Source organism: Mytilus trossulus, chromosome 9, assembly GCF_036588685.1.
Source record: "Mytilus trossulus isolate FHL-02 chromosome 9, PNRI_Mtr1.1.1.hap1, whole genome shotgun sequence".
NCBI classification, from domain to species: Eukaryota; Metazoa; Mollusca; class Bivalvia; order Mytilida; family Mytilidae; genus Mytilus; species Mytilus trossulus.
The window spans coordinates 18,328,614-18,346,273 of NC_086381.1; the positions used below are offsets into that span (position 1 = coordinate 18,328,614).

The 17,660-nt window shown below is 31.0% G+C and overlaps 2 protein-coding genes across 2 annotated transcripts in view; one reads left to right on the top strand and one right to left on the bottom strand.

Moving 5' to 3' along the window:
• LOC134684353 (condensin-2 complex subunit H2-like) overlaps positions 1-7,915 on the top strand; it is a 36,645-nt gene extending 28,730 nt beyond the window's left edge. Inside the window, exon 20 of the mRNA XM_063543639.1 lies at positions 7,121-7,915. Within this exon, the coding sequence (XP_063399709.1) occupies positions 7,121-7,261 (141 nt within the window). The 3' untranslated portion in view covers positions 7,262-7,915. The remainder of the gene's footprint in view (positions 1-7,120) is intronic.
• A 6,192-nt stretch (positions 7,916-14,107) lies between these two features.
• On the bottom strand, positions 14,108-17,186 carry LOC134685237 (uncharacterized). Its single transcript, XM_063544761.1, has 2 exons — positions 14,967-17,186; positions 14,108-14,337 (listed from the first exon to the last, which is right to left on the bottom strand). Exons 1-2 carry the CDS (start codon positions 16,632-16,634, stop codon positions 14,125-14,127), a joined length of 1,881 nt encoding a protein of 626 aa, XP_063400831.1. The 5' UTR covers positions 16,635-17,186; the 3' UTR covers positions 14,108-14,124.
• Positions 17,187-17,660: the final 474 nt, after the last annotated feature.

Below are 17,660 nucleotides of genomic sequence, written 5' to 3' on the forward strand. Positions count from 1 at the left end.
TATACAACAGCAATCAATCACTAATACAAAGAAAACAGAAAAGATATTCAGTGGTTTTCCATAGTTGTTCACCAAACTATCTGATTCATATGTGAAGAGTGAAATGTCCAGACATGAAGTTTTCTTACAATGACTAAAAAACTCTATTTTATATAATGACACCAACTATTGACATTGTTTCTCACATTTGACAGTTGGCTGGTGATAAAACTAGTTCTGAGAGCAGTTCTCCCTCATCTTTTATATTAGTTTTTGGAAAATGACGCGTCAGCGGCATTCTTCCATTACTATTGACCAGAACAACAGGAAGGCGATTATTGCCTCTGTCTACCGCACTTGGTTCCATATTTACTATTTTACAAACTAACTGGTATCTGCTTGTATTCCGCTACACTAGAACAAAGTGTGTTAGTCGGACGGGAACCAGTTTACATACTTTATTTTATTTAGTACAACAAAAATGTTGACCTGTCCATAGGAAGTCTTGTATAGTCCGCGCTTTTATTTTCTACAATTGGACCTTCCATTGGGGATGCGCACTAAATAGTACAATTAGCAAGAAATAAGAGAACAAGTTCAATATTCGCGGCGAGGTTGTTTGTTTACATTCCGCCATCTTTGTTATTGATAATGTAGAGGGCGCTCTCATTATTTTTCAAACTAATTATTTTAACTCGTCCATATTAATAAGTTATTTCTATATAATATCAAATTAAAAGTGATAAATATAAAAACTAAACCTTTCATTACAAATTTCTCCTTTCTGTTCAATGCATTTAGAATAAGCGAGTTCGGAGTTCTGTAATGCGCAGGTGCGAAAAAATTCAAACTACAAAACGTAATCGGTTATTGTTCATTTCGTTTTGATGTTTCATACCGACTTAAAATTGGTTTGTATAAGCTTAGACCCTTCAAACATTAATGTGATAGGTATATTGAAGACTGTTTTACAAAAGGAAGGAACTTTTTTATTTTCAAAATCGTATTATAGTGATATCTGTCATGTACGGATTTCGACTTTCACTGGTTAATTTCTTCTTTTACACGTGCGTTTTACGGGTTACACTAATGTCCTGACAATGTCCTGACAATGACCTGACAATGTCCTGACAGAAATGAAAATGCTTAATACTTTTTTATTATTGGAAGGATTTACTTGAAATTTGGAATCAAGCAAGATGAGAACTTATATTTAATAAATTAAATTAAAAAAAAAATATATATATTTTTAAGAGTTAGAAAACTTGACCTGACCAACTTGACTTTGAAACTACTAATGTCCTGACCGATATGAAACGGCTAAAAAATGTTTTATCATTTACAGGATAGACTTCAAATTCGATACCAAGGAAAATTAATACATTTGATACAAAAATATAAGAAAAAATATGAAATTAAATATTTTCAAGAGTTAGAAAACTTGACCTGACCAATTACGTACTCCCGTGACTAATGTCCTGACCGATGTAAAATGCTAATAACTTTTTTGTTATTTGAAGGTTCGACTTCAAATTTAATGCCAAGGAAGATTCTAACATTGAATACAGAGGTATAAGAAAAAATATTAAAAAAACTAATTTTAAGTGTTAGAAAACTTGACCTGACCAGCTTCAACTCTGCACTGACTTATGTCCTGATCAATGTAGAAAATGTTAATTAATATGCTTTTTGTTATTGAAAGAATTGACTTAATATCAGATCCTTACCAAGGGAAATTATAATATTAATAATAAAAGTTTATGAAAAAAAATGTTTGTAATTTTTTTAAATGTAAGAAAACTTGACCTGACCAGCTTGATCTTTATATCATGATGAATGTCCTAGCTGACCGTTCAATAACTTTATTGTTATTGAAAGGTATAAAATTAAGCTTAATATCACTGAGAAAATTGATATGTGATTAGAGATGCTGTAGATACTAAGTAAATGCACCTAGCCTTTCTACATTTAATATGAAAGGATTATAAAGATGTACAGAATGCAATTAAGTCCAAAGACAGTGACATGAATAATTAAAATTTATTCACACATACATTAATTAAAATTAACACAAATTGGAGTGTTTATTTCACTCATTTTTTGTTGTTTAGTTAATGAGGGATTAAACATGTCAAATAACATAAACATGATAAATAAGGGCAGGAAATGGGCTTCTTTTGATGTCGATATATTGTTTTTACAAGCATTTAAAGTAAAATTATGTTAGAATCACAAAGAAATATAATTTTATTATGTCACTGTCTTTTGCCTTTCTTATACACATATATTACGAATAATAAAAAGTGCATCCAAGTTCTTTCTTTGCTATGTCTAAATAAAAAAATATCAATATAATTTAAAGAATTACGTATATTCTGTTTTTAGATAGAGAAAAAAAAACAGTTTTATAATATTTGTCTCCTCTTCATCAGTCAGAACATTGCAAGACAATTTTAATCTTTTTCTTGCATCAATATATTAAGCATTATAATCTACCTTGACATTAAATTTGAAATCCATTCATTAAAGAATAAAAAAGTTTTAGGCATTTTCTACATTGGTAAGGACATTAGTCATGGGAAAGACGTACATGTAGTTGGTCAGGTCAAGTTTTCTAACACTAAAAATTAGTTTTTTAAAATATTTTTTCTTATATCTCTGTATTCAATGTTAGAATCTTCCTTGACATTAAATTTGAAGTCGAACCTTCAAATAACAAAAAAGTTATTAGCATTTTACATCGGTCATGACATTACTCATTAGTCACGGGAGTACGTAGTTGGTCAGGTCAAGTTTTCTAACTCTTGAAAATATTTTTTTTCTTATTTTTTCTTATATTTTTGTATCAAATGTATTAATCTTCCTTGGTATCGAATTTGAAGTCTATCCTGTCAATAATAAAACATTTTTTAGCCGTTTCATATCGGTCAGGACATTAGTAGTTTCAAAGTCAAGTTGGTCAGGTCAAGTTTTCTAACTCTTAAAAATATTTTTTTATTTTTTTTTTATTTTATTCATTAAATATAAGTTCTAATCTTGCTTGATTCCAAATTTCAAGTAAATCCTTCCAATAATAAAAAAGTATTAAGCATTTTCATTTCTGTCAGGACATTGTCAGGTCATTGTCAGGACATTGTCAGGACATTAGTGTAACCCGCGTTTTACACTTCCTTTCAAAACATCGCAAAGTTTCAAAATTGTTTTTTAAGTGAATTAAACTTATTTCAACAATCACGAAGCGTTCTAGAATCATTTTAAAACAGTTTCTACTTCTGTTTGATGATCGAAAACAGGGTTTCTCAAGAAAATACCGCAAACGATCGCAGAGGATTTGAGATGTTCAACTCAAATCGGCACCTGGTTAAATCGGCATATAGTCAAATCGGCACCTATTTGAAGTCAATTTGGCATCCAATAATATTTGTTATAATATTTTCTATTCAATCAACTTATAACTTTCACAAAGTACATAGTTAATTAGTTTTTGTGTATAAAGGTAAACAACGAAGTCCTTACCCAAGCTGTTACTTAACAATGAAACAATTAGAAAAATAAAATGGAAAACTATGAGTCCCTTTCAATAAATCTAACTTTCATGCCAAATAATAGCTAATTTTAGGTGTTTTTTTCAGGACAGTTTAAACAACATCAAACCAACAATCCTGTAAAATGCTCAACTGGTTAAAAAATGCATAAAAAATGAATATTCAATACCTTTAATTCCTAAATATACCTCATATTTTTAATTAAAAATACATGTTCCAGACCATGAGTATTTGGACTGTACGTTCCGGACGGTATACGTATACTCGTATGGTCGGACCGTATGAGTAAAACATGTATGGTCCAGTAGGAGCTTTATAGATTATCGTTGATTATCTCAACGAGAATGATTTTCTCGCTTGAACTGGAACAGCGAAAGTGAGAAAAGCAATCGAGTTGAGATGACCAATGATAATCTGTTTATCGCTATTTTACCTATGACGACGTTGTCAATTTCGCTTACAACGCACGTGGCGTCCTTAGTTTCTAGCGATAATTTTTCCATCTCAAGCGAGTAGCATATGAAAATTATCACAAAAAAAGATCAAAGGAAAAATGCACAAAATAGCGATAAAACCATTTATCACAATCTTTATTTTTTATTTTTTATAAATTTTTATCATTACAATTACTTTTAGATGGATCAAATGAATAATTGAACAATTGAATTTAAATATTTGTTTAATTGAATATCTGAATCCTATTTTGGTACTCTCTCCCATGGTGACTCTTACTACCACAATTAATGATAAATTATTTACATTTACATGTTTGCATGAGTTCATTCATGTTCCTTTGCATTTGCATTATTTTATAAAGTTTCTAATATTCTAAAATTGTAGTTCCACATCATGTTAACTTCCGATAATGTAAATTTCTATGATCATAATTCAATTAATGTATTACTGATCGACAAGCTAAATACAAGATATTAACATGATGAACAGATTTAATAAGCGTGATTTTTTGTATTAGTTAAAAAATTACGTTTTTATTCCAATTACTATTTGAACTTTTACATATTAATTTGAGAGTTTAGTTATGTTGAGCTGTAAATGAACTTTACATGCATTTGTAACTTATAAACTTAAGCAACTTCTTAATGATATTAATCAGATTATTTTGAAAAAGTACGCATACGGTCCAGACCGCATGCGTACGGTCCAAATACTCATACGGTCTGGAACATACACATTTAGTGGAGAAAAATAAATATATACAAAATGTACATGAACCCCCAAAAATGTGAAAGTAAATATTTTCAGACAATCCTTTCCTTAGGTACTTAACTCTTTTTGCTTAGATACTAAAAACAAATCTGGCAACCCCTTTCTTATTTTTACTCTTTTTGCTTAAAATACTGTTAAAAATATATATTAAACATGGGTGACAAATTGACTATATAGGGTGTCGATTTGACCAGGTGCCAATTTAACCAGGTGCCGGTTTGACTATATTTTTTTTAAATTACTTGAGTTTCATTAGACCTTTGATAACAGTAACAAAAAGATTATTTAAAATTAATTTAAATTTTCTGAGAGATGGGACTATGTACCAGTGAGAAATATACAAGCCTTTCTACGGTATTTATTTGTACAATTCAGGTAGTCTTGACCTATTCATTTGTCTTAAAAAAAACAGTCATTTCACACACACACATATATATACGAATATCAATTATATGCTTACAAGACATGTTGCATTGTTAAATTACTTACGGTATGTGAAAATCAAGACTTGCATAAAAAATATCCCAATAATAGAGACAGTGGCGTCATTTTTCCTCAGAGCTTTCAGCTCTTTGATTGAGCTCACCTGGCCTGAAGGGCCAAGTGAGCTTTTCTCATCACTTTGCGTCTGGCAACCGGCGTCGTCCTGCATTAACTTTTACAAAAATCTTCTCCTCTGAAACTATTGGGCCAAATTTAACCAAGCTTGGCCACAATCATCATTGGGGTATCTAGTTTAAAAAATGTGTCCGGTGACCCGGTCAACCAACCAAGATGACCGCCATGGCTAAAAATAGAACATAGGGGTAAAATGCAGTTTTTGGCTTACAACTCAATAACCAAAGCATTTAGAGCAAATCTGACAATGTGTAAAATTGTTTATCAGGTCAAGATCTATCTGCCCTGAAAAATTCAGATGAATCGGACAACCCGTTGTTGGGTTGCTGCCCCTGAATTGGTAAATTTAAGGAAAATTTAATGTTTTTGGTAATTATCTTGAATATTATTATAGATAGAGATAAACTTCAAACAGCAATAATGTTCAGCAAAGTAAGATTTACAAATAAGTCAGCATGACCGAAATGGTCAGTTGACCCCTTTAGGAGTTATTGCCCTTTATAGTCAATTTTTAACCATTTTTCATAAATCTTAGTCATCTTTTAGAAAAATCTTCTCCTCTGAAACTACTGAGCCAAATTAAACCAAACATAGCCACAATCATCATTGGGGTATTTAGTTTTAAAAATGTGTCAGGTGACCCGGTCAACCAACCAATATGGCCACCATGGCTCAAAATAGAACATGGGGGTAAAATGCAGTTTTTTGCTTATAACTCAAAAACCAAAGCATTTAGAGCAAATCTGACATGGGTAAAATTGTTCATCAGGTCAAGACCTATCTGCCCTGAAACTTTCAGATGAATCGGACAACCTGTTGTTGGGTTGCTGCCCCTGAATTGGTAATTTTATGGAAAATTTAATGTTTTTGGTTATTATCTTGAATATTATTATAGATAGAGATAAACTGTAAACAGCAATAATGTTCAGCAAAGTAAGATTTACAAATAAGTCAACATGACCGAAATGGTCAATTGACCCCTTTAGGAGTTATTGCCCTTTATAGTCAAATTTAACAATTTTTCGTAAATCTTAAGTCATCTTTTAGAAAAATCTTCTCCTCTGAAACTACTGAGCCAAATTAAACCAAACAAAGCCACAATCATCATTGGGGTATTTAGTTTTAAAGATGTGTCCGGTGACCGGGTCAACCAACCAAGATGGCCGGCATGGCTAAAAATAGAACATAGGGGTAAAATGCAGTTTTTTGCTTTTAACTCAAAAACCAAAGCATTTAATGCAAATCTGACATGGGTAAAAAAAATTATTGGGTCAAGATCTATCTGCCCTGAAATTTTCAAATGAATCAGACAACCTGTTATTGGGTTGCTGCCCCTGAAGTATAATTTTAATGAAATTTTGCTGTTTTTGGTTATTATCTTGAATATTATTAAAGATAGAGATGAACTGAAAACAGCAATAATGTACAGCAAAGTAAGACCAAAATGGTCAATTGACCCCTAAGGAGTTATTGCCCTTTATATAGTCATTTTTTTTTACAATTTTCACAAAATTTGTAAAATTTTACTAACATTTTTAACTGTAACTACTGGGTCAAGTTCATTATAGATAGAGATAATTGTAAGTAGCAAGAATGTTCAGTAAATAAAGATCTACAAACACATCACCATCACCAAACCACAATTTTGTCTTGAATCCATCTGTGTCCTTTGTTTAGTATTCACATAGACCAAGGTGAGCGACACAGGCTCTTTAGAGCCTCTAGTTCATTTGTATTATTTTATTTTGTAGGCCAATACATCAAATGTAAAGATTCACCAGGTTGGAAATTTTGAAGAAGGCATAGACAAATATGAATTAGAACTATTAACTACTGTCAGACATTTTGAGCAGTTGGAAGAATATCAAGCGCCATCTATAGCCAGTTCATGATAGAATTTACTTTTATTGATGTTAACATGGATATTATGAAGAATCATTAAGACAGATTTTTAAAGAATGAACTTTTTTAAACAAAGAAATAGACGCAAGTCACTTTTTAAAGAAATCTATCTCATGTAACATGTGTAAGCCACATGAAATTATGTACCGTTAGCTTCTAAGGCAAAGTTTCAAAACTTCAGGTGATGCAACACACATTATAACAGTATATCTGCTTTTATTACCACAAGTCACCGATTTTCTGATTTGCTGATGTTTTTAATATATATTTGTTGTATGATGTAAATGTCTGTATGGGTGCAATCATCTGACCTTGACCTCATTTCTAAGATCATAGGTAATGTAATGTTAATGTGATGCGTGAAGTTATGCATAAACCTTTTTTCAAAGAATTTTAACATTAAGAGGGTTTTCATAAGCCTTGCAAATAGTCAAGTCCAATTCAAATTATTTTAAATGATTTTATTGATAAAAACAAAACTAACATAACTTCAATCATAATCAGTAAAGCAGGCAAGCCATATTCATTTCACCATGTGCATTTGAATTGTAATAAAGAATAGTACTGAAAAGTTATTTTAATGTTAGAATCTAGTTATCAAATAATTTAAGCCTGATACAAAATAAAAGTATAAATATCTTTGATTTTGAACTTTTTTTTCTAAAATAAACTCCTGGTCAACATTTAAGGTGAGATCACTCTGTAAAATTAGCTAAACACTTTAATTACTTTGTATTGTTAATGAAATATTAATCTTCTCAATGATCAAAGTTAGTGTTTGTGGAACTACTATTTATCCAATGAAAATTTTCTGAGAAAGTGTTTGGTTCAAATTTTTTGTAATATTTTCGTTGAAGTAAATATTTTGTCAAAATTATATGAAAATTAAATGACCCAAATTAATTTTAGTCAAGTTGTTTGGTGTACAAAATAGAAATAAAAGTCAAATGAAAGTATGAATAATTTGTCAACTTTAAATGGATGATATACATCAATCAGTTGAAACTGACACTTTTTGGCATTAAGTTTTAATGTATGTAATATGTTATAAAAGACACATTTGTAGTAATGTTACTTCAACATCATGGATAAAAGTAGTGTTCAGCAATGTTCGATAGGAAAGGTAAAGATGCTGATATTATCACCATTTAGATATATAGATGCAGATCTTTCAGATTAATTCAGAAAAATAAACCCAGATTTGTTATATATATGAGAAATAAAAAATATTAAATATGTGATACTACATGTATTGTGTTATGCCCTGTCTACAAAATAAGAAGTCCAAGATTACTCTGACGTCCAACTGCTGTTTTGCCAGACAAGGTTGTTTGGCAAAAAATCTGTTGGAAGACAGAGTAATTTGGGACTACATAATAAGTGACCACTATGTTTTCTGGTCTGCACCCACCCTGTAACAGGTTAAGGTGGTTTTCTTTGGTTATTTTGATGTGAATTTTTTATAAAAGTATGTACCAGATTAAAGTTTTTACCCAAATTTCACATTACAGTTGACATATTTTGCACTTGTATGATAAACTATACACAGTTTCCTCGTTCATATTCCCATATGTTTAACTTTAACATGTCATTTTCACTGTTGATACTAGACATCATTGTAGAATTACATTATAGGCACTGAAGGTATTTTTAGGTTTAGTTTACCAGTCAAACAAAGTATTATTTTATTTTCTTCTAACCATAGGTACAGTCAATTCATTTTGTGGGGTGGTCATGTGTTGTTTTTTTGTTTTTTTCTTTCTATAAATTGTTATATTCTAATAAAATCAAGAATGGAAATGGGGAATTGGTCAAAGAGACAACCCTACTTAAAAGCAGAAAACAGCCAGAGGCTTTTTTGTGAAAAAAATATTGCTTCATTAGGTAAAAAAAACCAGTTTGTTGTTTTGAAAATTTGTAAATTTTAAAATCACACAAGATTTTTAACTGATCTCTTTAATTAGTTATCAAAGGTACCAGGATTATGATTTGATAAGCCAGACGTACGTTTCATCTACATAAGATCCATATAAGTGTTGCAGAATGAGAGACTAAAAGATACTTATCTGGTGGCAGTGTTTGTTCTTTACATAAAGTGTTAAATGTAAGAAAATATTTTATATCGTATTTACAGATGTCTTATATTCTGTAGATTTTAGCTAGTATTATATGTCTTGTCCTTGACCTCATTTTTGTGGTTTATTAGATTAGTAAACATTGACAATTTCTGCCATTGTCAGTTTAGTTTCCACATTTGGTATCTTTTACCTCTCTTTAAGATACTATAACCAATATGTCCAATATGTTTGTTTAAGAATGACTGCTGAATGAACATGTCTATCTTGGAGATTTCATTTGATCATGACATAATTTTCATTGATCAGTATTTAAGGTTGGGTTGGTTTCTCAGATATTATAATCAATTTTAATAAATAAAAAAAAAGATGAGAAAGATTGCTAAGGAGACAATTCATCACAAGAGACCCTCTGACAAAGAAATGAACAACTATAGGTCACTATACAGCCTTCAACAACGAGAAAAGCCCACCTTAAATAAGTCCGATATAGAAGGCCTGAAATGTAAAATGTTAAACAACTCAAACAAGAATATTAAAGGCCTAATTTATGTACAAAATTATAAAGAACAAAAAGGCAAATATATTACAGAGCATCAAACGACAACCCCTGAATCACAGGCTTCTGATTTGGGACAGTCATGTACAAAATGTGGCTTAGTAAAACTAGTTTGAAGGGGGCAGATCTCCTCCTAACTAGAGACTGGGAGGTAACAGCACAACATAAGAACAACTTCATTTGGTAATTTGAAATATTGTGTACATATACATCTATCAGGGTTCATCTGTCTTTGACCTCATGTTAGGTAAACTCTTTGCATAAAGCTATATATTTTTAAAAAGAAAGATCTGGATATATGTTCTGAAGGTTTGGTCTGGTATTTATTGGTGGTCATTAACATCAAGTTAAACTAGGAGAGAAGACCCTACACTGCAGAGAAAATATCACAAAACAGTAAAAAGTAGTAAGTAGGTACATGTAGTTCATATAATATACATAATTAGGACAGGGTTGAAATCAGTATAGTGAAACCAAATCTTCATGTCACTCACCAGTGACTGATGTTTAAGATAATCACCTTGTGTGTACTGTATCCAGTTTTTCCAAGTACGAAGGATTAATGAATGGTCATTCCATGCTCTTGTTTTGTCATAGGGATTGAAATAATAAACCATACAGCTGCAAAATTTCATCTTCTCACTGATGGACTTTGAAAATCCTAGCTTAGAACTGAGTGTCTAGACACGTATTCCCAAAAGTTCAGATGATCCTTAATCTTACAGTTTGATGCATATATTAAGCATGTAAGTGATCACTTTGTCTGAACATTTAACTTAATGCTGCACAGCTGACATCTATAAGTATTGTAGAAATTTATGATGGTATCAACAATAAAGGTCCCTATATAAAAGGTATGTCCCTCTTTCTATTAGGGGATGTAGAACAAAACATATTCATTCCATATTATTTCTCTAATTTCTTGAACATGGATGAAATTAAATTATAGGCCAAGAATACTACAAAAGCCACTTTGGACTTGCAGTCAAAAAAATTTAAGTATGATTTTTGTACTCAGAAGAACCCAGGTTCATTGATTTTACTTAAGTCCACTTCTGATAAAAACAAATAAAATTGAGAATGTGTCAAAGAGACAACAACCCGACCATAGAAAACAAGAGTGCACACACTGAAATGTCTCGCCTTCTTTACTAATCCTTGATACTATCTTGATAGACCTAAATATAAAGCTTTATTACAACTGTCACATAAACTCAACATCAACCAAGAAAATGAAACATTGATCAATGAACCATGAAAATGAGGTCAAGGACAGATGAACCATGCCAGGCAGACATGTACAGCTAACAATTCTTTAATACAACAAATATAGTTGACTTATTGCTTATAAATAAAGAAAAACAGACCAAAACACAAACACTTAAAACTTAGCAATGGACCGTGAAAATGAGGTCAAGGTCATATAAAACCTGCGTAACCGACATATAGATCATAAAATATTTCCATACACCAAATATAGTTGACTCAATGCATAAAGTATTAGAAAAATAGACCAAAACTAAAAAACTTAACTTTAACCACTGAACCATGAAAATGAGGTCAAGGTCAGATGACACCTGCCAGTTGGACATGTACACCTTACAGTCCTTCCATACACCGAATATACTAGACCTTTTGCTTATAGTATCTGAGATATGGACTTGACCACGAAAACTTAACCTTGTTCACTGATTCATGAAATGAGGTCGAGGTCAAGTGAAAATGGTCTGACAGGCATGAGGACCTTACAAGGTACGCACATACCAAATATAGTTATCCAATTACTTATAATAAGAGAGAATTTAACATTACAAAAAATCTGAACTTTTTTTTCAAGTAGTCACTGAACCATGAAAATGAGGTCAAGGACATTGGACATGTGACTGACGGAAAGTTCGTATCATGAGGCATCTATATACAAAGTATGAAGCATCCAGGTCTTCTACCTTCTAAAATATAAAGCTTTTAAGAAGTGAGCTAACACCGCCGCCGCCGGATCACTATCCCTATGTCGAGCTTTCTGCAACAAAAGTTGCAGGCTCGACAAAAACCATCAGAAGGTCACCAACAGGTCTTCAATGTAGCAAGAAATTTCCGCACCCAGAGTTTGTTTGTGTCAAGGTTTGTCAATTTTATGGTTTTATACGGTAGCTTATTCTATATATAGTATGTATTTTGCTCATGATTGAAGGTCCTACTTATAAAACGTATAGCTGCCTTCATCTTTGATCTTTGTTTTTAGTAAATCATAATCTCATTGCTAACCAAACCACATCTCATTATTTTTATAGAATTATGCTAAAAGATAAAACAACAAACTATAATCTTTATATATATATTTAATCATTCATAGTTTAAAAATAATCAACAATTTGCACAGATTATAATATTTTCAGTGTTTGAATTGAGCATGTTTCACCTAGAATGTACATAATTAAGTATCAAATAAAAAATTCAAGAAAGGTTAATATATTTTCTTTTGATCAAAATTGTCATTTTTAAATTTGTAATAATTTTCAAACATTATAAATTCAATATTGGAGCCTTTGAAAGAACAAGGCTCACACAACACTTAGTTCAAGATAGCTCCTAAAGTCAATTACATCTTCTGACCAGAAAAAATCATTACTACAACACTCAAACAGGATTTCAATAAAAATATCAACCACTATTCATTCATAAATGATAACATTGAAAGAGTGAACAAAAATGTGATTCAACTAAAATTAACATGAAAAAGGCAATTGCACAAATAAAACAGAATACATGTATACTAAAAATTAAGCCATTTTCCCATTTAAGCATGATGTCAGATGAATATCATTGGACGAACATTACAATTAGCAGTTTGCCACAGCTCAAAACATTGGTTAACCTTATATAATTTTGAGAATTTAGGTAGTTTTTTTAATTTTATTCAGATGTAAACATGCATATCTAAATGTATCTTTTTTTAATTAACTAGTCAAGATAAATCAACTTAAGAATTTTTACATTTTTACAGATTGTCAAATTCATCAAATACAATACAAATCTTATTCTTTGTTTCAAAGTGTAATTTTTTTCACTGATGACAAAACTAATTTACATGTACTTCTATGTAAAAACCCAGATAAGCAGTGCAGTTTCATCCCAAACATAACAATGTAAAATTGGATAAATATCATGAATATGGCATAATTGCATAAACATACAATGAAGCAATAATGATGGAAAATAAAAATATAAAATAGCCTACCAACATTGTCATGATTGCATTTAAACTCTGGAGTCAGAAACACTTTTCAAACCATTACAAGACTAAGGCATGTGTATATAATGAATCTATTCATTAGAGAAACTTGGTTATAGACTTCAAAGTTGCTCAATATTGAAGAAATTTTCAAAAATGTCGTCCTGAAAGAAAACTAAATTCAACTGCTATTTTAGCACAGCCTTTACTATCACAGATGTTTGCCGCCACTTATTTACATATACATAATATACATAGTGTTACTTTGAACAAACTGTCTATATCTAACATGCATGCAGAAATAGAAATTATCAAATATATATTTTTACAATCTTATCTTGGAAGACTGAAATAACATTTTGGACTTCTGTCCATTAATTTTTTTTAAAAAGTCTTTCTAGCATTTTTCTCCATTAAAAGTTGAAAGTAAATGTTTGGAAACATTAATAGTAAATATAATTCTGCAATTAAAAGTAATGAGCATGATGAAGTAACCATCACCAAATTCAAAACAATTTATTAATTTTTCTGTAATACCCAGCACAAGTAAGAGAAATCATTTTTTTAAGGGGATAATAATCTGCATTAATTTTAAATTTCACCTCTTTTATTTATTCCTGTGTAAAATTGTTAAAAAAAACAACCAGTCATGACAGTAGGTAACAGCAGAACAGTTATATTGAAATAATTCCTGTAATCTTGAGGTATATCACTTATAATTGCCAAGTCTAAATGTCATTTAAATCATAAAAAATATTATAATATCAAGTCAGTCATTTACATGTATAATATCTAAATAATTGCCTACAAAACATTTTAAGATCAAATTTTAGAATGGATAATTGGGACTGTAAAATAATTTCTTAACAAAAATTATAGCCATATTTTCAGGCTACCTGTATTTTTACCATTTTTCATATTTTGCATTTTAACCTCCTATTTTCATGATTTTAACATATCTGTTACAAAATTATTTTTTGTTTACATCTAAGATTCTGATAGTAATTTGTACATTTTATTTCTATGTTCTGTTAATAATACTGGACTAAGTATTTTTTCTGCGTCATCTACGCGTCTTTGAAAACGTTCATGATCAAGTGCATTTTCCCGCCACTGGCCTTTTCTTGCTGCCTGATATGCATGTGCCCATGTAATCATGTTGTGTACTTTGGCAATCTTTGCATCCTCTGGAAAGTGTACCTGAAATATATATAAACACCATAAATATACATTATACATTGTACATGTATAATTAATAATTATATAAATACATAAAATTGAAGCAAAATTAATTTGTAAATTTATGTAAACACCAATTTATCAGTCTTTTAATTGCTAACATCATAAACATAAGGAGATGTCACATGATACAGATAGACTATCAGAAAACTTTCCACCAAAGACAAAAGGTTAAAGATGTATGTACCTATATTTAGTACTTGACATGCTATAGCTGACCATTAAGTAAAGCCTTTTTTGCTCATTGATGAAGGTGACCTATAACTGTTTAATTTCTGTGTCATTTGGTCTTTTGTGAAAACTTGTCTCATTGGCAATCATATGTTTGTATTACAGCTTTTTATAAATATAGGGACCTGGGTATGTTAAGGGACATACAGTCCTAAAGACGTTAGATAAATGATAAATTGTGTGAAATTAACAACCAGTTTTTTTTTTAGTGGTGACTGTAACCTTAGTGTTGTTATTTTTTTTATTTTTTTTAACTATTAGTATTCATGATATTCGCTTCTTATTATGAACATGTAAATTGTCATTCCAACATTATCTAACATACATGATTGTACATGTATCTAGAAATATATATATACCTTTTTGTCCTTTTTCTTAGATTTTTTGGGATCCTCAATCTTGGCTGTTGAAGGATGTCTTCTAATTTGAACTTCCCATGCATGGTTTATGTCTTTTAAATTTTTGGAATGTTCATCTGTTTCTGGTTGTTTCACAGAGCAAATAACATTCAAATTCAAAGGCATGCTAAATGCAGAGTCAAGAAGATCTGAACCTAAACAGTTTCCATCTATTTGATCGCCATCTTCATCTTCATCATCAGACCAATCGCTGAAGTCTTCATCATCTTCAAATGTCATAAAAAAAGAATGTGAAGGTTGATTTTGTGATTCACTAGCGTCACTGTCTGGACTAAAACCTAACATAAAAGCAACGGCTGGATTTTGGCACTTTCGGAAAGAATCTTCTGATTGATTTGTCTCTTCTGTAGCATCTTCCTTCTTAGCTTTGGATCTACGTCTCTTTTTAGCTGAGGGTCTACATTTTTTATTTTCTTTCCTTATAAAAAGCATAAAAGATTTATCTTCTAATGTATTTTCTTCACTGTTTTTATCTCTTTCACTACTAGGAGATAGTTGAGAATTGGTTGCATTGATTTGAATTTGAAACTGTGAAGATTTTCCATCTAAATTCCTAAAACTGAAGCTCTTGCAATTGTCATTCTTTTCATTCCCTCCAATTTTGTCAATATTGGACTTCTCTTCACATGTTATATTTTTGACACTTTGTTCTACTTCCACAACTTCATAATTTAAGGAATCAGGTACAACCCGAGTCTTCAGTTCGTCACATTCATCGTCGGTACATAAATCTAACCAACTGTTTACAACTTCTCCACTGTTGTCAGGTATTTCACAACTGTCTTCACTATCTTTTTTTTGTTGTTTCAATGGGTTGCTTTTTACCCTTTCCTTTGGATTCTCCGAAGGTGTTTTTTTGCTGCCATTTTTCGGTTCACATTTTTCTTCATCACAACGCTTTGGATTTGATTGCACACTTTCTGTATCTAGACTAGAAGTAGCGTTTGAAACAGACTCTATATTATTAGTTTTTTCATCATTTAAAATTCTATCTTTATCACAGTTTTTCCTGGAAGGATAATTGGAATGTTTTGTCTGATTTACACTACCTGAAGCACCAGCAGATTTGCAAGAAATCTTTGCTAAATAGTTTTGCTTAAATTTATTTTGATAGCACTGATTCCAATTACAATAAGTCATTTTTGGAATGTATGATCTTTCCGATGATGTATTCGATGGTGATGTTATGCCAATCGTTGAAGCCACTACAGCAGGATGGAACAATGCCATTGGTTTGTTGTTCCACATATTGCTCTTGGATGTGAGCGGACAATAAGATTTTCCTCTGGATTCAGTCATTATTGGTTTAGAATCGTCTATAATTGTTTTGTTTACAATATTCTTCAATATTTTACATGAATTGTGGCTGTCCTCAGCAGTCAAAGTATTTCTGTACCCACCTAAGTTCGTATACTTTCTATTAAACATGTTCCTGAGGTCAACTCCTTGACTATTGAATGATTGTTTATTATTACCACTCTTCCTGGAACTATGGTCAATCATAGTGTCAATGGCCGGACTTTCTGACGAAATTTCACCCGTACTGTCGAGTCTCATCAAGGGTACCCGTGTTACGTGATTAGGGTCAAATCGTTTCCCATATGGCATAATTTTAAATGAAACTACTTATCCAGCGGCTTCTCTTGCAATCTTTGTTGAATAATGGTTCCAACCGTCTGCCAAAGGATTGTTGGCAAAGTAATACTCCTTTAAAGAACTGTCAATAACTTTTCTTACAATTTCTGGTGTGCTGTGATCAGAATTACGACTTAATCCGCAAAATATCCAGCCAGATTGTTCTTGGTTATCAGAAACACAATTCACACTAATGTATTGTTTATATAAATTCCAAATTCTGTTTTCAACTATTCCATACATTTTGAACTATTTAATTATTATCTTCTTTGTGTGTTGCTTTAAAAATGATCTGTGTAACGGTAAACATGTTGTCTTATATTTTCGACATGGATAATTCCCGGAAGTTCGAGAATTTCCACAGTCCGGCTCGTTCGCATAATATAGTTCTCCGATTTGCATGAAATTATATTTCCATATATCAATTAACACACAAACTACCAATTCAGAATGTAATTAAAATCATTTTAAATACTTCTAGTAACATTTTTTTTGTAACACGAATTCAAAAAATATTCCAAAGGAGCAAAATTTTCCAAAAGCGTAATGATTTATTATTTATTTTTAGATTCATAAAATGTGACGGTCAGTGCTTCATTGCATCAGCTTTCGTTTAATAAGGGAAGATGCCCGTTAATCGTAATATTATGGACGAGTATAATTAAATGCACAATGTGTTGTTGAAGACTAACGACTGAGTTGACCTACAATGCCTAAACGAACTCGATAACTAAGGGATTCCGATCTTTCTTTTTGCTATAATTAAACTGATCTAAACTGGTAGAAAATGGGGATGATTGACGCACATTGAATTGACGTCATAAGCACATGCTTACTATCTGACTAATAAAATGTATTCTATTATTAGTAACAGGTATTCCGAAGCAAGAAATTTTTACTAGGACTACCCGAGAAGAACTTTACAACAGTTTATGATCAGTTATATCAGGAACATATATATTAAATATTAGATATACTGTTCCCAGGTTATATTTTTAA

Coding starts and splice junctions, on each gene's coding strand:
- LOC134685237 (XM_063544761.1), bottom strand. CDS start 16,634: ATGCCATATGGGAAACGATTTGACCCTAATCACGTAACACGGGTACCC. Junction 14,338..14,966: donor CTAAGAAAAAGGACAAAAAG/GTATATATATAT, acceptor TATATATTTCAG/GTACACTTTCCAGAGGATGC.